The following is a 22,338-nucleotide window of genomic DNA, read 5'->3' as shown; positions in this document are numbered from 1 at the left end:
TCGTGAGGACGAACGATAAAAATCGAATTTATACAAGGTATTAGGTCACGAATCGGTTAACCAGCACAACTCGCGAGTGTTGTTTTCCCGGTCTTTAATTCGTAGATTTAAGAAAAGTAGTCGGATATATCCATAATCGGTAGAACTTCAATTCATTGAACTTTAAATTGAGTCTTGATTTTCATTGCAGGTAATGCATGTATCGCCTATTACCATGATTACTGCTATTAGCCTTGTCCACTTACTCAGTATTGATCCAATTTTAAGTTTTTCATTTATATAACATGTTTTTTTTTTATTTTGATATATTACAGAGACACCAGTAGTGAAAGACCTGTTAACATAGATATAATTCCATTGGAAGACAATGTTTTTTTTCTAGGTAGGTAAATGCATTCAAATTTTAAACTGTACAAACTTAATTGTATTCATTCGTAGTTGTGTGTAAACATATATATTAACATAAACTTGAAAAGTAAAAAATTACAATTGATTGAATATCATAGATAAGTATCATCTTTAAAAAAGTGCACGGAAATGTTCCAAAATAAACATATAAAGCAAAAATAAAATTAAGTTTTTATCGAAATTGTAGAGCATGTCAATATTTGCATCTGTTATGGCGGGTTTCTTTTCGTGCAAATGACCGAAAACAATAAGTATATTGTCAGAAAGACATTACATTTTATGATAAGAACTTTCGTTTAATTTCTATATTTACGGTTGCTTGTTGTAAAAAATTATTAAATCAAGAACGAAGATACAACCAAGACATCATTCGGAATACTTGTTGTGAAGGACGAATATTATTGTAATACATCGTATTTGTTACTTAGCGGACTGTGTCACACATGATTGAAAGCAAATTCACATAAGTTCCATCAGGTCAACGTGAATTTGTTCTGATACCGAATATTTCCAAACGAAAAATAAAATCATGTTTCTATTTGTTGAATATTATTATTATATAGTATGACAGACTTACGATTTTTCGTCGACAAAAGAAATCTAGCTTTTACGTATCCTTTTCTAAATTATGTTTAGTACCCTGGAAGAAAAATGCAGCAATGGTAGTAGTAGTTCTTATATTTTGTAAGTTGTATTTATTTTTCTATTATAACAGATACATGTACGTATTATAAACAACGAAGAGCACAATATTGTGAATTAAATGATAATCTGAAAAACACTATTTGTATGTTTTTAAAAGCTAATATGACGACATAGTCATCGGAGCTCTTAGTTAAAAAACTGAAATAAAAAAAAAAATTACTGCTGAGACTTGCAAATTTTATCGACCGATTGTGAACCAATATGAAACATATGTTCCGACCTAAAATTATACAAACTAATATGTCATTCGTGTCAATTACCCAATATGCCTTCTCTTTATATTTATTGAGAACGATTGAACACAAACGGGGAAACCCAATTATTTTTATATAAACATGGACAAGAAATCTTATCAAAGCGACCTAGAGAAAAGACAACATTGTAATGATTCAAGTCTTATATGTTTGTTTTTGTTAATTTATTTTTTCGGTTTTTGTATAAAAATAAAAAGGTGTGGTACGATTGCCAATGATAGAACTCTCCATCAGAGACCAAACGTTAACCACTATAGATCAACGTACGGCCTTCAACAATGAGCAAAACCCAAAACCAGATAGTAATCTATAAAATTCTCCGAAATGGGAAAGTGGTGTAACAGTACAACATAAGAACAAACTGTAAAAATCCTTTGAAAAGGGCTTAACTCAGACTTAAAAAATACAAACGATCTTTACAAAAACACACAAAAGACACAAAGTAGAGATCTGAGAGTAATCGCTGTCACTGAAAGCTTGTTCAAAGCCAATGAAAACTAATAAATCATGTATCTTTGACATAATTGTTTTTATTTTCTTTTACTTTTCATTTCGTTTGTTGCTTTTGTTTTTGTTTTTGTTTTTATTTGTTTTATGTTCAATTGATTTGTTTGATTTTTCTCATGGTTCAACCTCAATTACACAAGAGAAAACATATTTCACAATGTATGTATCCAATCATGACCAAATCAGAATGGTATATCTCTATGGGTATCACACCTACGATGAATGAGTATTATCCAAATAGATATGTACATGTAGTGGGAAATACGATAAATATCTTATAATGCAAATAACTAAAATATATCTAGATAGAAATATACACTCTCCAACCATAGTCAGGTGCCCATACTTCAACTGGTGAAAATAAATGTCAGCTAGATATGGCATCGAACAGCCAAAAGTAGCAAAATAAGATCTGTCAACTAAATTAAAAGTTACATATGTGAACTGCTACTGCCTTAAAGGTCTGTTTGGAAATTTTCCTTGCAAGGTAATTTTATGATCGTCAGTGGTGTTTTTTTTTTGTGCAAATTGTAACGATTTGGACAGTTTTGAAATTATGATATTAGGTTCTCCTGAAAGACACTTTTTTGTTTGTTCATTTTGATTTCTGTAAAAGATAAGGTCTCTTATCGGACATTGCATGTCCATCAACCAACGATAGCTGGTCTTGCTACTACTTGAAGAAAATAAAGGTAAACACATACTTAACATACTATAATAACGTATAAGCACTGTTTAGATAAAGTTTCATGAAAGTCTACAGTAGAAAATACATCATATACTTAATGTTACTTCCAAGCTTGGCCATAAACACCCTTAGAAGTGTATATTTTTACAGTTTAAGGTTTGTGACAAAAAGGGTTTTCCTTTCAATTTGATCAATGCCATTTTAAAATAAATGGGACAAAAGGGTCGAAAGAAGTCAATAATTATTATTAATATTAATGTAATTAACTATTTATGATAAGTCGAATATGTATGTCTTTTTATGTTTCTCCCTTTCTAAAAAAAGGTCATCAAAGATACCAGGCTAATAAATTTGTACGACAGACGCGCATTCCGTGTACAAAAGACTCATCATTTCCGCTGGAATAAAAAAAAAGATAGAAGACCAAATATATTACGAAATTAAAGAGCATTAGGGGCATAAAAATCCGAAAGGTTTTGCCAAATACTACTGGTCTATTTATGGGGTAGAACATCCTTATTATTTCGAAATATGGGAAGTGTTGTAAACAGTTAATGTATTACTACTATGATCATATCAATGATAATTCATGACAACACAGAAGTTTTGACTACCTGGATGGTGATACCCTCGATGAGGAAACCTCAACTCGACTCAGTGTTTTTAAAAGACTTGTTAAAGATACCAGGCTAATAATTTTGTACGCAAGACGGCGTTTCATCTACAAAAGACTCATCAGTGACACTCGAATGAAATAAAGTTTTTTTGATGGGATTTGGTTTAGGTTTCTAAATTAAAGGATTAACTAGGGAAAAGAGTAATGGACGGTTAGTAAAATCGAAACAGTATGTTTGTTTCCATTCCTTTCTTATAGTTCTTAGAATAACTTGATAAACTTATAACCCATACGTTAAATGTATTTCTAATTATTAACTAGAAATTTTAAATGATTACTTTCCTTTCATCAAAAACAAATAATTCAATAAGAAACATTAACAAACAACAAATTATTGATGCATTAAGCGGTAAGCAAATTTCCTCAGTAAAATTTAACTTACTTTTCCAAATTTGTAGTAGATTTGACTGTCTTCGAGAAATACGATTTCCAGCATATTACCAGGTCAAAAATATGACTGTGTGAAGCACAAGAAGGCTTTTTGATTACAATGTAACAGCATCATCACCTTCTCTTTATTAATGTGAATAAAAAGAGATATTGGTTGTATATCAACAAGACTTATACCCAAAGACGGAAACACCAATAAAAAAAAATCTGGATAAGGATCTGCGAACACTAATGGTAAACCTGAGATCACACCCGGTTTATGTTAAAGATGCTCAGTCGTCCGTGTAGTGTTTTGTTTACTGTTGTTTGTCTTTTCGACGTTAATCATTTTGGACATGCATGTTAATGTCTGTTTTCTACCTCTTCATTATTTAAATGTACGCCTTGGCATGTTATACGACCATTATGGTATTTGGTGGTCTCTATTGTACATTGTTGTCCAGTATAAGGTGATATTTTATTTTAGTATATTGAATTTGCAAAGCTTCTCATAATAATGTATTTTTAATGTGTAACTTTGATTTTTTCGAAATACTAAGGATTTTCTACCCAAGGAATAGAGTAACTTAGCTGTATTTGGCAACACCTTTCGTAATTGTGGTTTTCTAATGCTTTAACTTTGTTCTTATTTGACCGTTTTATTCTTTTTTATTAGCGTCAGTAATGAGTCTTTTGTAGAAGAAACGCGCGTCTGGCATACACAATTTTAAGCCTGGTATGACCCGACAATTGTTCGTTCAAAGTTCACATTTAGGATTTTGTATATTTTTATAAATGTTAGCTTTTTATTATTATTCCGAGTCCTCATTGCGTTTTAATAATTTATTAGTTTATTGTATTTTACGCTATTCAAAAGTTACTTGTATTTTACACTTAACTATAATCCTTTCATTCAGATTAATTATCAAAGATTTATACCCGTCTTTAAGATAAAAGGTTCTGTAACAAAGAACATAGATAATTTGACACTAAGTGATAACTGCCGAAAGCCATTCTTGACAAACTTATACGAAGCATGTTTTTAATCCGTAATCCCCGCTTTCGGCAAAACGCGAATTAATATTATTTAATGAAAAGATATTTGATTGGTTGATATTCCGCATGTCAATCAGTCTTTTGAATTTGTATTTTAGATTTGTTTTTATGTTGTTATTCAGTTATGTTTTATTGTTTGAATTATATGGATGCTAAATAAATATGAAAACTTTCCAGCGACTTGGACTTTATCTGAGCTACCGCTAGTTTCACCCGAAACTAATTAATATGACAGAGGTGACTAACAACCTGGTCATATGTGGTGGATTAAGTCCCGTGATCTCAGAAGTGTACCTCAAAAGCCAAGCGAGTGACAAAATGTACTTTTAATATTAACAATATTTCGTTATAAGTGATATTGACAAAATTTTAGCGAGGAAATGAAACGACGAAAGAAGAGAAAAATGTGTGTTCCGTTTCCATTGGACATATTCCTATCACAACTATGATGAACTTTTAATATAGATATAGATCTGTACAACTGATTTCAAAATGGACCCTACTAAATTATTAGCTAAATTCAAAGGTGACTTTACCGAAAACCCAAGTCGTTGGTGGAAATTATTTGAAAACTTCGTTTCGTTATATTACGATGAATCTAAATTTTGTAATGCCTTTCCACTATTTCTAGAAGAAAACGCACAAATATGGTTTAATGGATTACCGGAAGATTTAACAAACACTCGTGAAAATTTAAAATGCGAATTTCTGAAGAAGTATCAAATTTCATACGGACAGAACTTTCAAAAAACTTTCGGACTTTATAGATTTAAAACAACAAGAAACAGAATCTGTTGCAGAATTTATTAACCGAGTTAACGCTTTGTCTGAAGACCAAGATGTTGGACAGCAATTCAAGTTGACGAAACTGCAATATAAATGCAAACCAGAACTTGTTAAACTTATGTCTCTAGGTAAATGGCCGGAAACAGTCGAAGAGGCAGAAGTGCGCTTGCGGTCAGTAGAAGCAAACTCTCACTATTTAGAAAAGAGAAGAAGGAAACTGAAGACAAAATTATGTCAGAACTGAAACCTAAAATAGATATGATGTTTCAACAAATAAGTGCCGTTAACAGCAATACAATAAAACAACTTACAACCAGCCCTACAATGGTGGAACCACTTCTTTATTCGGATGCTGATCGCAAGGCCAAAGTTCAACAACGTACAAGAACGCCAAGACGACAACGCAGACGTAACCCATGCCACAGATGCGGTGAGTGTGACCATATACCATCTCAATGTCGCTTTATTAGAATAAAATGTAATAAATGCAAATCCATAGGCCACAAAGCAAAAATGTGTAGATCAAAACAAAAACATTTTTTGGCGCAACCAACAAAATTTATTTCGGCAACAGGTTTAAATAACACAAAAGTATCAAATTTAATTAAAATTCGGGTTGCAAATCATTTTGGTATGGCTATGGTTGATTCTGGAGCTACTATTAGCGCAATTTCGGTAGATTTTTATTATGCAAATTTGCATAAGAAGGTTACACTTAAAAAGGCATCGCTTCTTGCAACAGGAGCAAGTGGAGCATCTTTAAGAGGAATAGGAACAATTGATGTCCCTATAGAAATAGGTCGTTTAACCATGCAACAAACCTTTCATATTTTTGAAAATTTCGCACATTCAATTATTCTTGGTTTAGATTTCTTAGATCAACAAAAAGCTAGGCTTAATTTTGATGACAAAACCCTTGTTCTGCAGTCTGGTATTACTGAAGTTCCCCTTACTAATGGTGATATTAATGACAATAGTATATGCTTTATTTCTTTAGTTAACTATGAAGTAATTCCCAGTAGGTCAGAAGTCATTATCCCCGTTCAAACTGTTGACAAAAGTATAAAATCTAAATTAGGTATTATTGAACCGAACCCAGCCTTGGTTGGTAAACAGAATATTGTAGGTGCCACATGTCTTGTACAAATAAGAAACAATAAAACATTTTTACAAGTTCTTAATCCTACAAATGACAAAGTACGGTTATCGAAGCATACAAAAATAGGCAAGTTCAGTGAAATTATAGAGAACTCGATTTCAAGTGAAATCACCGATGACACAATAGAAATAAATTCAATAGATAAGGGTACACAAAATGAAAATAATGAAGCAAAGTACATCGAAATAGCTAAAAGTTTAATTTTCAATTTTTCTGACTCTGTTTTAACAACAGAACAAAAACAAAAACTAATGGTGATGTTAGGTACAAATAGGGACGTTTTTGCTATGAATTTATCCGAACTTGGTTGTACAGATCTCCATCCCCACCGTATTGAAACAGGCGACCCGCCACCTGTAAGACAAAGGTTCTACAGGCAATCACCAGCCATTAAAGGAGAAGCCAGCAAACATATAGAAGAGATGAGAAAATAAAATATTATAGAACCGTCACAAAGTGAATGGGCCAGTCCCATTTGTTTAGTCCTGAAGAAGAGTCCAAAGTCAGCATCGTCAACACCCAATACGCCCCAGTATAGGTTTTGCGTTGATTTTCGACTCCTGAATTCTTTGACAACTAAAAAGGTGCACCCGATTGTTCAAATGGACGATATTGTTGATATGTTAGGCGAGGCGAAGGCGAAATTCTATAGTACCGTCGATATGTTCAATGGATTCCATCAAATAAAGCTCGATCCAGAAACGAAACACAAAACTGCATTCACATGTCACGAAGGAGTCTTCGAATTTAACCGACTACCATTCGGCCTTTCTAACAGTCCGCACACTTTTCAATTAGTCATGTCCGAAGCCTTACGTGGTATAAACTGGAAAAGTGCACTAGTCTACATGGATGATGTACTCGTATTTTCAAGAACATTTGAAGAGCATCTGCAACACCTTACGATTCTATTCCAAAAGCTACGGGAAACCAATCTAAAACTTAAACCTACAAAATGTACTTTCGCTGCAAAAGAAGTAAAGTTTTTAGGCCACGTTTTGTCCAAAGATGGAATAGCTGTTGACACAACCAAGACAAATGCAGTAAAAACATTTCCAGTTCCCCAAAATACAACAGATGTCAGAGCATTTTTAGGACTTGCAAATTACTATAGGAAGTTCGTTAAAGGTTTTTCTACAATTGCTAACCCGTTACACAGACAACTTGTAAAAGGAGCTAAATTTATTTGGGACAAGAGCTGCCAACAGTCATTCGAAGAAATAAAGAAACTTTTAATTTCATCTCCAATACTCGCATTTCCAGACTTTTCAAAAGATTTTATCCTCTACACGGACGCTTCACAGATCGCTATTGGTTACATACTTGGACAAAAAGATCATAAAGGCAGAGAACAAGTCATTGCTTATGGTGGACGATCATTACGAGGAGCCGAAAAGAACTACTGTATCAGGGATCTTGAATATTTAGCTTTGGTTGAAGGAGTTAAACAATATCATGTTTATTTGGCTAGCCGAAAATTCACAATATATACAGATCATGAAGCACTTCTACACACCCAGAAACTTACGAAGGAGAAAATCACAGGCCGACTTGCTAGATGGGCTATGTTTCTACAAAGCTATGATTATGAAATAATTCACAAAAAGGGAACGGCTAATGGTAACGCTGATGCGTTAAGTAGAAGACCATATGATACCGAAATAGCTACTATTACAACAGCTACAGTCGAATCGTCAACACAGACAGAAGCCACTTTCATCGAGTTAGACCCATATGCGTCCATTTGCGAAATAACCGCAAGTCCAAAAGAAAAAGTCGTAAATGATCAACGGACAGATGAAAATTTCAAAGATGTTATCAAGTACATATTAGATAAAGAACTACCCGACAAGACCAGACAAGCGCGAAAAACGGTTATTGAATCCCAAGATTATATTATAGACGATGACGTATTATATCATTTATACTACCCGAAAGGAAAAGGTCACAGAGCGGATAGAATAGTCAAACGGTTAGCAGTACCCTTAACACTACGAGATGATAGCCTGAAGTCATACCATGACAGTTTACTTGGTGGACACGGTGGCATTGAAAGAACTTATCATACCATAAGATATAAGTACTATTGGCCGGGTATGTACAGTGACATTCAACAATACGTACAGACGTGTATACAGTGTCAAAGAGCTAAGCCGGATGCGCACAAACGCCCGACACCTTTACAGCCACTTCCAATACTAGACGTTTTCAGACGGGTTCATATGGACATTTTAGGACCATTTAGAAAGAGTCCAGATGGATATTCACATGTCTTACTTGTCGTAGACTCGTTCTCTAAATATGTAGAAATCTTTCCAATGAAGAATACAGGTGCAAAAGATGTAGCCAACATATTTTACAACCAATGGATATGCCGTTATTCCGCGCCAGATGCAATTCTTACAGATAAAGGACAAAATTTCATGTCTAATATATTAAAAGAGGTTTGCAATATATTCGAGATCAAAAAGATGAGAACCAGTAGCTACAGACCTCAAACAAATAGTACTTGCGAGAGGAATAATAAAACAATAGCCGAAAAACTTCGTACATACATCGCCGCAAACCAATTAGATTGGCCGGATAAATTGTCCAGTATTGCTCATGCAATGCACACAAGCGTATGTACAGAATCTACACAGTATACCCCGTATTACATGGTGTTTAGTAGAGAATGCAGAACGCCGATTGATACAGTTTTGACAGCACCCACAAATGTTGGACCAGACGCAAGACTGTTCATCGATGGACTACATAGGAATGTCTTATTAGCCAGAGAGATAGCTAAAGAAAATTCACTGGAAGCACAGCAGAAATACAAGGCACAGCATGATAAAAATGCGAGAGAGGCTTTTTTTTAAAATTAGAGATAAAGTTTGGATGGATACAAAGACTACGCCAGTTGGATATTCAAGAAAACTTTGTATTAAATGGCAAGGTCCATGTTACATAACTGAGGTAACCGGAAAGAATACATACAAATTACGGCGCTGTTCAGACGATGTACAAATCAAAGGACCCGTCAACGTAAACAGGTTGAAACAGTATCACGATCCCCAAGATAGGCCTACAAACAATGTAGACATCCCAACTGACGATGAAATGTCCGAAGATGAAGAGGATGAAGAGGAAAATGCCCAAGATGCCGACGAAATTGTTGAAACCGATACACAGCCAGAGAACCAAGTACAACGAAATACCGATGATATCCGAACTAACGATGATCCAGATCTGTTTCAAGTAGAACGGATAATTCACGCAAAACGTATAAACAAAAAAATGCATTACAAAATAAAATGGTTAGGGTTTAGTCACAGAGACAATACATGGGAACCGGAAGAAAATATTCCCCAAGAATTAAGACATGATTATAAAGTTCGCAAGGATCAGACTAAACGTATAAAAGCACGTAAAACAAAGAGATAGAAATGACCCCCCCCCCCCCCCCCCTTTATTCTTTTGTAGAATTACACATTACAATTACACATCATTTTTCAAATTAAATAGCAAAAGTTAACTTACATACTATGTACAACCCCGTGTTTTTTACATCGCAATTTGATAGATAGTAACATAATCAATTACTTCATATACAAAATGAGTCTTATTTTTTTTTCTTAAACGGTAATGTTAGTATAACAATATTCCATCTCATATTGGGTTGTCATAGTATATTTGTCGTAAGTTTGGAACTCGTGTTTTACACAAGTTAATGGTCGTATTATAAGACAAACATCAGTGACAATTCATACATCAAGTAACAGCAATAACAAAATTGGTGTTATTTTCACGTTCTAACAATGGTATAACGGGTACAGTCGTACCAAATGTTTGGCATTTCTTTCGACCCCTTTCGATCATGGCTTGGACTCGTCACCCAATTCATGTTCAAAGGAGTTTCAATATAGGAGTGACGATCCTATGCTGAAACGATAAAACCTTGAAAAATCATTTTAACTGCTTTTGCATTTAAAGAAACCATTGTTAAACATGTATTTTACTTCAAAACATGCATTTTTTTTTAAACAACACCACAACACAATGGCATTTGCATTTATCATAATATAAGTAGGAATTGCTTTATTTGGACAAAATAGTATCTTAAAAATTAGAACCTGTTTTGTTTTAAAAAAATACACAGCACGTTTACAACCAGAAAGATTTTTACACTTGAATTTTATACGTATTTCGTTCTTATGTCTTATTTTCTCAATTTGAAGTTCAACAGTTTGACCCCCCCCCCCCCCCTTATTTTTTCCCAACATTTTATATCCGTAGCCAAGTTACCATAACATTTTTAGATGAGTATGTTGAGATTTTATTTAATTGCAAATATATATTTTTAGCTTTACAATCAGTATTGCGATGTTCCATACAATGCCTTTTCAAGTATCGAAATGATCTACACTTTTCGTTTTTTGTTTAAAATAGATATCAGGTATAAGCGACATTTTGATAAATGGTTACATTCACATAGATGTGTTCGATGTATTAGTACAAAGATGTGTACATAAATATGCATATAGTGCTACAGAACTTGTTCGGACAAATGTTCCTGAAACTTAAAATATGTAGTAACAAAGTTCAGATTGAAGAGAATCTCCGTGATATTCTTAGTGTTCATTCCAGGTAGAAATAGAGTTGGTGATGAAAACAGATTTATTTGACAAAACAATGACTTAATGCAATGACAATGTTTATATACATATTACTGATTTGTTTTATATTCCCATATAGATTCAAGTATCGAATTTCTGTGAAAGAGACACAGTGTTCATTTGTTATTTGCATGGTGGCAAATATTACAGACTGTTCGTTTTATACATATTGATTCGTGATTTATTCGTGTTGGTATTTAGACACACTTAGATTTAATTACATGTACATGTACTTTAAAGAAATTTTGAGAGAGAAAATTTTAGACGACAAATGTTCATAATAGCGCGCTTGTAAATAATGTAAATAAATTTTGCTCTTTTTAATTTCTCCTCTATGCATTTTGAAATATTATTCGTTCATAATTTACACATGCTGATACGGGAGTATCAGATAAGGAGCGACGGGGTAATATGATCCGACAATTGTTCGTTCAAAGTTCACATTTAGGATTTTGTATATTTTTATAAATGTTAGCTTTTTATTATTATTCCGAGTCCTCATTGCGTTTTAATAATTTATTAGTTTATTGTATTTTACGCTATTCAAAAGTTACTTAGCACATACTTACAACTTCTCGTCCAATCAAATTGCTTATATTTGCCTTCTAATTTTCATAGTACATACTTTTTCCATGTACTAAGTAACTACGCATGAATGACCACAAGGGTAAGATTTCATTGTATCGTAATCAAGATATTAAAAAAAAATTGCTACTGGCTATTTTGAAATAAATGCTGTGTTCCAAATTAAACTAAATAGTTTGTAATTAGTTTTCAAATTGATTTTTTAACATCCTACTATTTAATCTTAGGATCTAAAAATGTTTTTGACGATTAAAAGTTTCTTTCATTTAAATAAAGAGTAACAAATATGATTTTTTATACCTTGATTAGAGTACAACGCCATCTGAAAATTGTAATCATTTATCTTCCATGCAATTACTTTGTACACAAAAAAGAGTGAACCATGAAACCTTGTGAAGGGAAATTAAAGCAATTTGATCTATTTCGTCATGAATTGATTGATTATTGGTTGCTTAATGTCCAGTGACAAATATTTCATGCATGAAAACTATCTACTAGACTACCTATGGGTACATACCAGGGCAGATCCAGTCATTTTTAAAAGGGGTTCCAACCCGAAATAAAGGGAGGGGGGGTCCAACTGTATGTCCTCATTCAAAAGCATTGATCATCACAAAAAGGGCGTTTTCCATCCCCCTCCTGAACTCCCCCTCCCCCTTTTTGGATCCGCCACTGCAAACTATCTATATGTGTAAAATTTGTCATAGTTTTGGTTTTTATGTGAAATTGAAAAAAATGTTTTGAAGAATGTAAAGCTTCCATTGCAATTTAATTATTGCCTGCTTTTAGTCAATTTATTTTGTCATCTTACCATGTGAAGAAGTACATGTATAAAAAAACACCGCTTTGTGTCAATAAACATACTTACACCAGCAGCTACCATCTTTTCATTCTGGATTCAATATTTTACAATGATACTAGTGAGTAGATTTACAAAACTACGTAAATGAGCTACACTTAGTCAGTCAAACATATCAATAGACTAATTACAGGATTACTCAAGTTGTAAATATGTGCTAAATTGGATAGTGTATGAAAAGGTATATACTATGAAATTAAGAGCTCGGGGCAAGCCCCTCGATCTAAATTTCATAGTATATACCTTTCCATACACTAACCGACACTTGTATTTTACACTTAACTATAATCCTTTCATTCAGATTAATTATCAAAGATTTATATCCGTCTTTGTCTATGTTAGTCTATAAAAAGGTATATACTATGAAATTTAGAGCGAGGGGCTTGCCCCAAGCTCTTAATTTCATAGTATATACCTTTTCATAGACTATCCAATTTAGCACATATTTACAACTCGAGTAATCTTTTAATTGGTCTATTGATAGTTTATTTTGGCTGACTACTTGTATCACAGGTGTTTGTAAAACGGAGCTCATTAACGAAGTTTTGTAAACCTACTCACTAGTATCATTGTAAAATATGTTATTCCAAAATGCCCTTGACTCCAGAATGAAAAGATGGTAGCTGCTGGTGTAAGTATGTATATTGATATAAAGCGGTGTTTTACTATACATGTTCTTCTTACATGGTAAGATGACCAAATAAATTGACCAAAAGCAGGCAATAATTAAATTGCAGTGGAAGCTTTACATGTTTTGAAAACGTTTTCTAATTTCACAGTAAAACTAAAGCTATAATAAATTTGAAACATATAGATAGTTTGTCCCCATAGATATAGTCTAGCAGATAGGCATTAAAAAGCAACTACCAATAGATCACAGATTATAGGTTTTGTTTTTGTTTTTTTTTTTGTTTTATTATTTCAAAGTAAAAACTAAAAGATTTATCAGAATATGTTTATATATATATATAATATATATATATATATAATTGGCACATTATCTTCAGACATAATCACAGTTTTTCAATTCATGACATCGTCCTGAACATGCATGAAATATTTGCCACTGGAAATTAAGCAACCGATAATCAATAAATCAATCAATTCATGACGAAATAGATCACCTTCCTAAAGAAAGTTTAAAAAATTATCACCAAGTTGCTTTAGTTTCCCCTTCACAAGGTTTCATAGTACACACTTTTTGTGTACAAAGTAATTGCATGGATGATACATTATCATAATTTTAAGATATCGTTGTACTCTAATCAAGGTATGAAGAACCATATGTATTACCCTTTGTTTAAACGAAAGAAATTTGCAATTGTCAAAAACATTTTTTAGATCCAAAGATTTTAATAGGAGGATATTTAAAAATCAACGTGAAAACTAATTACAAACTATTTAATTTAATTTGGAACACAGCATTTTATTTCAAAATAGCCAGTGGCAATTTTTGTTTTAAATATCTTGATTACGATACAATGAAATCTTACCCTTGTGGTCATTCATGCGTAGTTACTTAGTACACGGGTAAAGTATGTACTATGAAAATTAGAAGGCAAATATAAGCAATTTGATTGGACGAGAAGTTGTAAGTATGTGCTAAAAGATAAAAGGTTCTGTAACAAAGAACATAGATAATTTGACACTAAGTGATAACTGCCGAAAGCCATTCTTGACAAACTTATACGAAGCATGTTTTTAATCCGTAATCCCCGCTTTCGGCAAAACGCGAATTAATATTATTTAATGAAAAGATATTTGATTGGTTGATATTCCGCATGTCAATCAGTCTTTTGAATTTGTATTTTAGATTTGTTTTTATGTTGTTATTCAGTTATGTTTTATTGTTTGAATTATATGGATGCTAAATAAATATGAAAACTTTCCAGCGACTTGGACTTTATCTGAGCTACCGCTAGTTTCCCCCGAAACTAATTAATATTACAGAGGTGACCAACAACCTGGTCATACTGGTATCTATGAGTTTTTCGATAATATTTGTTGTTAACTTTTTAAACGAGAAACAGTTTTTACTTCTACGGTAATATAGATTTTGTAAAACTAAGATGTGTACATCTAAGCATAAGAAATCCAACCAATATCAATATTGTTCTATAAAAACGCCAAAGAGATATACATGTATGTGTTTTTAATCGGTTTCGATATTTAAAAAAAACACTTTATTGAGACATTTGCAGGAACAGACAAATACTAAGACAATTAAACAAAAACAATTTGCTTTTGCCTATTGTATAGCTTTAATCAATGCATATTTTTTGAATATTTATTAAATGCTTTTTATTTCATTCACTAGGTACACGTTTGGTCTTAATGCTCGTTTTATTTAGAACTTTGATAAAAAGGTTGATATTGAGACATTGTTGTAGAGGTATGTAAAAATCAAGTCAGCCGTTTTATGTTATTGTATAATGGGAGCACATACAACAGCTTGTTGTATTGGTTGTTTTTTTGTTACTATATTTAATAGAAAAATTTAACTATGTGTGTGTGTTATTTGCAACGTCAAAATTATTTGCATAATGATTTATTAGACAACAATCCTACAATTTACAATAAAAGTTCAGTAAAACGACAAATCTTGAGGTCAACGTTCATACACCGCATGCCAACTTCTGTCTCCAGAACTAATCACAGAATATAATGACACACCATGACGAGATACTTTGCTTAAAACAAGTTTTACTCATTGTTGAAGGTCGCATAACACCCTATATTTGTTTTGTCCGTATGTATGTGATGGACTGTTGTCTAATTGGCAATCGTACAATTTCTTCTTATTTTGTATACAAATATATGACATTATTTTATTGGTTTACAAAAGATGCTGACTTTCATATTTCCACCACCAGTGCAACCCTAAACAACATAAAACGAAACAACAACAGAATCAATCTCTTATATACTATTTTCTTTAACTTTTTGAAATTCAAATTTTGATGGCGAGGATTTAATACAGATTATATTTAATATATCATCAAGTAGAAAAGTCTATGTTGTCTGAATGGATCAAAGCTATTCGGTCATGCATTCAGAAACTACGATGTACTATGAGCACAAGGGTTTCTAGCCATTCAAAAACCCGGAGGCTGTGGATGCTTTATCCTCTTTGCATGACAAACATGTCGTTGTTCCAGCAGAAAAAGCCTGCAATAATATTGTCTCCGTATGTAAAAACCATTATTTGCAATGTCTCACAAAAGAGCTTGGAATAAACAGCACAACTGGTAATCCTACATATTCTATAACATCATTTACAAAGGATTAAATTTTACAAAACTTCACAAAACTCCTTATAAAGAACGATACATAGCTGGGTCATCAAGATCTTCGACTTTACATCTTTCTAAAGTGCTGATTACTATTCTTTCTACAGTAAAAGATGGCCTTCAAAAATATTGCGATGAGATATATTCAACCAGTAGTGTCAATCAGATGTGGATTCTAAAAAATTCTCAAAAGATCTACTGCTAAATCTTAGATCACAATCTCTACAATTTTGCAGCAACATTAAAACCTGTGATTTTTCTACGCTTTACATTACTATTCCCCATGCTCAATTGAAAGATCGACTTCACCATCTCATTAAACAGAGCTTTTTCTATAAAAATGGGAATCGTAGATACAAATTTCTTGTTTTGGGTTAAAACAATTCTTATTTTGTGAAGAACCACACTGATTCTATCAGAAAATACACTGAATATGATATTATCAAAATGGTGGACCTTTTATTCGACAATATATTTGTTGAGTTTGGAGGATTGATATTTCAACAGACAGCCGGTATTCCAATGGGTACTAATTGTGCACCCCTTCTGGCCGATTTGTTTTTGTACTCGTATGAAGCAGAATTCATTCAGAACCTTCTAAAAGACAAAAAGAAAAAAGCACCTTGCGAAATTCTTTAATATTACTTTCAGATATATTGATGATGTCCTATCACTGAATAACCCATTTTTCAGTCAGTACTTGCATCTCATATATCCCAGTGAACTTGAAATTAAGAATACTACTGATACTAGAAGGACTGCTTCATACCTTGATATTTTCCTCAATATTGACACAGATGGACGACTTCACACTTAAATCTATGACAAACGGGATGATTTCAACTTCCCAGTTATCAGTTTCCCATTTCTCAGCAGTAACATACCCTCTGCTCCGTCGTATGGTGTTTACATATCTCAATTAATACGCTATGCTTGTGCATGAACACATTATACGGACTTCATATACAGGAGTGTGCTCCTTACGCAGAAACTGCTCCAACAAAGTTATGAGGAGGATAGATTAAAACTGACACTCCGTAAATTTTATGGACACCATCACGAATTGGTTGATTTATACCATGTGTCTCTGTCTAAACTAACCAACGACATTTTTGCCACTTCTTAGATTGTGGTTTACCATCTACGCCGTCTGTCTGCTAAGTACCGAACGTGACCTATTCCCAAATATGACTGTTTCGCTGAGTGTGAATTCGCATTGCTATACGACATGTCTCGGTATTTATACATCCAACACTCATGTATTTAGTTATGATGTTTCTTTTGTAATTACGGTTTGATATTGTGTTATGTCTTATCGTTTGTGGTTTGAATTCTGTATTTTCGGTACATTTCACATATGTCTTATTTGTCAGTATAGTCGAGTTAATTTCCATTTTCCATGGACATGATAGATAAAAGAGGGACGAAAGATACCAGAGGGACAGTCAAACTCATAGATAAAGTATTGTGTTAGCCCCAAAAAATATGATCGTCACAGCATTAAATTATAATAGCCTTTCAAGACCGTACGTCATAATCATGATAATTATTTGGACTAGTATTGTGAAAATAATTATGAATTTTTGGATCTCATTCCATATAATTGTATGAATTTCAAGATTATATACACGTCACAAAAATACGTCACTGTTTGTGGTGTCCGTTGTTATTCTGTGGTTAACATGTTGTTATGTACTATTATATTATTTATTTATGCATTTCTCTTTGCTGAGTGTTGTTGCGTTTGTTTGTACTGTATTCCTGTCACGTAGTTTTGTCATTTTAGCGATATATATTTTTTTAACATTGCCATATAAGCGGGAGGTTTGGCTAGCCATAAAACCAGGTTCAATCCACCATTTTTTCTTAAAATGTCCTGTACCAAGTCAGGAATATGGCAGTTGTTATCAGATAGTCCGTTTCTATGCATGTTGGCGTTTGTTTTTGTTGCAGTTTAGTGTTTTTATTGTTCCGTTGTTTTCCTCATATAGTTGATGTGTTTCCCTAGGTTTTAGTTTGTAACCCGGATTTTTTTTTTCTTAATCGATTGATGACTTTTCATGCGAATTGTCACGATTTAAGCAGGTCATGGCTAACATAGTAACTTTCATCACTATAACTGGACTTCAAAGAGCATAAAGTGCATATTCATTGGTCGGTTCTACATATCTGTTTTATTTTAAGGAGGTGGTGTCAATGATCAAGTTTTGAAAATAAGTTGATAATGAAGAAATTCATGCAATATTTGGCAAAATCTTAAATAAATGCTTGAAATTGTGTGCAATATTATTATTTACCTCACAGAATGAGATAGTCACTTGTCGAAATGCGCATCTGGTGCAGTAAGATTGGTACCGTTCATATATTAATGATAGTATATATATATATATATATATATATAATGACTGAATAATAGCCAACGATAAATCTTACGGGGCGATGGATCATATAAATATGATACAGTACACTACAAAATATAATATATAACCAGTCTAAAAGGGTACAACATCACCAAAAAATGACAATAAACGAACAAATGTAACTATAAATATTTCGGATAACAGATATCCTTCATCAGTATGAGCACGATGTAAAATGAATCAGATCAATCTATTCTGATTATTAAACTATAGCAATCTTGAATTCTATACAATAAAAAAAAGTGAAACAGTTTCACCCGAACATCATATGTAGAGACGCTAATAAACTTTTAAAATTTCCAAAAAAACGACTCAAAGACATGCCTAAAATGAAAATAGTAATTAGAGATATGAACTGGCACAACTCTAAAATTCCAAAATGACGTCAGTTAAAATGTTACAACAACTGCGTGTAAATACATTCCCAAAAAAAACAAAAAAAACAGCACTGATCGATATAAGCTGGTAAAATATGTCAAACAGAGGCTTTTATCATCCCAAATAAATAGCAGTTTTATAATGAAAAGAAAAAATAATAGTAAATGTGGGATAAGGTTAAAAAAAATGGACGTGGATGCGTACTTGTACATCCCTACCAAATGAAAAGAACCCTGGTATTTAAACTAGTAAAATTCAAAAAATTCCAAAAGAATCCTTAAAGCTGTAAGGGTCAAGTAAGGAAGCCGGAGTAACTGGAAACAAATGATGTCAGGAAAATGAGTGATGGTAGGGGAAAATGAGTGACTCATTCTATGTTTTTTTCATTTATGCCCTCTGGGGAAACTGTCCTTATCTTTCTTATCCAAAACCTTTCCCGAGCAAGTCTTTCGGCCCTTGACCAACCTTCGTTGTGGTCTATGATTGTGATTGTTAGGTTTTTGAGATCAGCTTGGGCGTGCCCAGGTGATCTCAAATGACGACTTACGGGGAGGTCGGGCTTGCAGGTGTAGTCACTTCGATGACCATTCATGCGTTTGTTGAATGGCTGTTCTGTCTCGCCAATATACTGCATGCCACATCGACACTGAAGAAGGTATACAACATTCTGTGTTTTGCAAGTTACATTACAAAATATAGTGTACACAGACCCAGTGGAGTGGCAAGTAAATGTTTGAGTATTCAGTATTTGTTGGCAAGTCAGACATCGTCTGTTACCACACGACTTGCACCATCCTGCAGTTGAACAGCTTTTATTAGAAGAGACGTCAGCTTTCACAAATAAGTCTTTCAGACTTGCTGGTCTCCGAAAAGCTAAGACAGGAGGATTGGGAAAGATCTTGGACAATTTTGGGTGCTTGGCAATAGTTTGCCAATTGGCACGGATCAAACTTGAAAGGTTAGTAAAGGCGGGATTGTATGTTAAAACAAACGGAACTATTTTGCTGCGCCTCTTCTGTTTGTACTTTAATAGGTCATTGCGGCTGTTGTTATTAGCACGCGCAAATCCCTTATCTATGTCCAATTTCTTATAACCTCGTTTGGTCAAAAAACCGCGAAGTTCCTGTAACCGTTTAGTGGCAGCCTCCTCAGAGGAGCAAATCCGCTTTACTCTGAGAGCTTGACTGTACGGGATACTTTTTGTACAGTGTTTGGGTGACAGCTTTGGGGAGAAAGGTATTGATGTTTATCTGTAGGTTGACAGTAGAGATCTGTTGATATGACACCGTCCTTAATAGATGTAGTAGTGTCTAAGAAAGATATTTTGGAGTCGGAAATTTCATATGTAAATTTAATTGTTTCTCTAATTTTCCCATGAAAATATTGGCGTATGACGGTGCCATTTTCGTCCCCATCGCTGTCCCGTTTCGCAACACCTTAGAAGCACCTACCGAATGTTAAGTCCAGCTGCTCACTCTGGTTCTGAAATGCAACAATTTCACCTTTAATGGTGAACATTACCTTCAAATAAACGGGACAGCGATGGGGACGAAAATGGCACCGTCATACGCCAATATTTTCATGGGAAAATTAGAGAAACAAATTATTTCAAAATCTTTATCCAAACCTCTGTCTTGGTTCCGTTTCATCGATGATGTCGACATGAAATGGATTGAATCCCAACAAAAATTGGATGATTTTATCAGACATGCAAACAACGCACACCAGTCAATTTAATTTACATATGAAATTTCCGACTCCAAAATATCTTTCTTAGACACTACTACATCTATTAAGGACGGTGTCATATCATCAGATCTCTACTGTAATCCTACAGATAAACATCAATACCTTTCTCCCCAAAGCTGTCACCCCAAACACTGTACAAAAAGTATCCCGTACAGTCAAGCTCTCAGAGTAAAGCGGATTTGCTCCTCTGAGGAGGCTGCCACTAAACGGTTACAGGAACTTCGCGGTTTTTTGACCAAACGAGGTTATAAGAAATTGGACATAGATAAGGGATTTGCGCGTGCTAATAACAACAGCCGCAATGACCTATAACAGTACAAACAGAAGAGGCGCAGCAAAATAGTTCCGTTTGTTTTAACATACAATCCCGCCTTTACTAACCTTTCACGTTTGATCCGTGCCAATTGGCAAACTATTGCCAAGCACCCAAAATTGTCCAAGATCTTTCCCAATCCTCCTGTCTTAGCTTTTCGGAGACCAGCAAGTCTGAAAGACTTATTTGTGAAAGCTGACGTCTCTTCTAATAAAAGCTGTTCAACTGCAGGATGGTGCAAGTCGTGTGGTAACAGACGATGTCTGACTTGCCAACAAATACTGAATACTCAAACATTTACTTGCCACTCCATTGGGTCTGTGTACACTATATTTTGTAATGTAACTTGCAAAACACAGAATGTTGTATACCTTCTTCAGTGTCGATGTGGCATGCAGTATATTGGCGAGACAGAACAGCCATTCAACAAACGCATGAATGGTCATCGAAGTGACTACACCTGCAAGCCCGACCTCCCCGTAAGTCGTCATTTGAGATCACCTGGGCACGCCCAAGCTGATCTCAAAAACCTAACAATCACAATCATAGACCACAACGAAGGTTGGTCAAGGGCCGAAAGACTTGCTCGGGAAAGGTTTTGGATAAGAAAGATAAGGACAGTTTCCCCAGAGGGCATAAATGAAAAAACATAGAATGAGTCACTCATTTTCCCCTACCATCACTCATTTTCCTGACATCATTTGTTTCCAGTTACTCCGGCTTCCTTACTTGACCCTTACAGCTTTAAGGATTCTTTTGGAATTTTTTGAATTTTACTAGTTTAAATACCAGGGTTCTTTTCATTTGGAAGGGATGTACAAGTACGCATCCACGTCCATTTTTTTTAACCTTATCCCAAATTTACTATTATTTTTTCTTTTCATTATAAAACTGCTATTTATTTGGGATGATAAAAGCCTCTGTTTGACATATTTTACCAGCTTATATCGATCAGTGCTGTTTTTTTTTTTGGGAATGTATTTACGCGCAGTTGTTGTAACATCTTAACTGACGTCATTTTGGAATTTTAGAGTTGTGCCAGTTCATATCTCTAATTACTATTTTCATTTTAGGCATGTCTTTGAGTCGTTTTTTGGAAATTTTAAAAGTTTATTAGCGTCTCTACATATGATGTTCGGGTGAAACTGTTTCACTTTTTTTTATTGTATAGAATTCAAGATTGCTATAGTTTAATAATCAGCATAGATTGATCTGATTCATTTTACATCGTGCTCATACTGATGAAGGATATCTGTTATCCGAAATATTTATAGTTATATTTGTTCGTTTATTGTCATTTTTTGGTGATATTGTACCCTTTTAGACTGGTTATATATATATATATATATATATATATATATATATATGTCTGCCTATGTGTAGTGACAACTGTAAATTATACCTTGTCCATCGGATTTCTTATGATTAAGAAATGCCAGGCTTTAGAATATTTATAAAGTGCCTAGAAAATCAACCTA

At 33.7% G+C, this 22,338-nt stretch overlaps 2 protein-coding genes across 2 annotated transcripts in view; one reads left to right on the top strand and one right to left on the bottom strand.

Moving 5' to 3' along the window:
• The window catches only part of LOC127728939 (uncharacterized), a 667,964-nt gene that overhangs the window by 156,728 nt on the left and 488,898 nt on the right, over positions 1-22,338 (bottom strand). The window lies entirely within an intron of this gene.
• LOC127729666 (uncharacterized) overlaps positions 1-22,338 on the top strand; it is a 306,784-nt gene that overhangs the window by 52,043 nt on the left and 232,403 nt on the right. The window contains exons 6-8 of the mRNA XM_052237520.1: positions 315-382; positions 1,045-1,092; positions 15,028-15,102. Of these exons, the coding sequence (XP_052093480.1) occupies positions 315-382; positions 1,045-1,092; positions 15,028-15,102 (191 nt within the window). The remainder of the gene's footprint in view (positions 1-314; positions 383-1,044; positions 1,093-15,027; positions 15,103-22,338) is intronic.

The sequence above is a fragment of the Mytilus californianus genome, unplaced genomic scaffold (genome assembly GCF_021869535.1).
Source record: "Mytilus californianus isolate M0D057914Y unplaced genomic scaffold, xbMytCali1.0.p SCAF_2, whole genome shotgun sequence".
NCBI classification, from domain to species: Eukaryota; Metazoa; Mollusca; class Bivalvia; order Mytilida; family Mytilidae; genus Mytilus; species Mytilus californianus.
The sequence above is the reverse complement of the archived record's forward strand: the minus strand, read 5'-3'. Positions and strand labels throughout refer to the sequence as shown.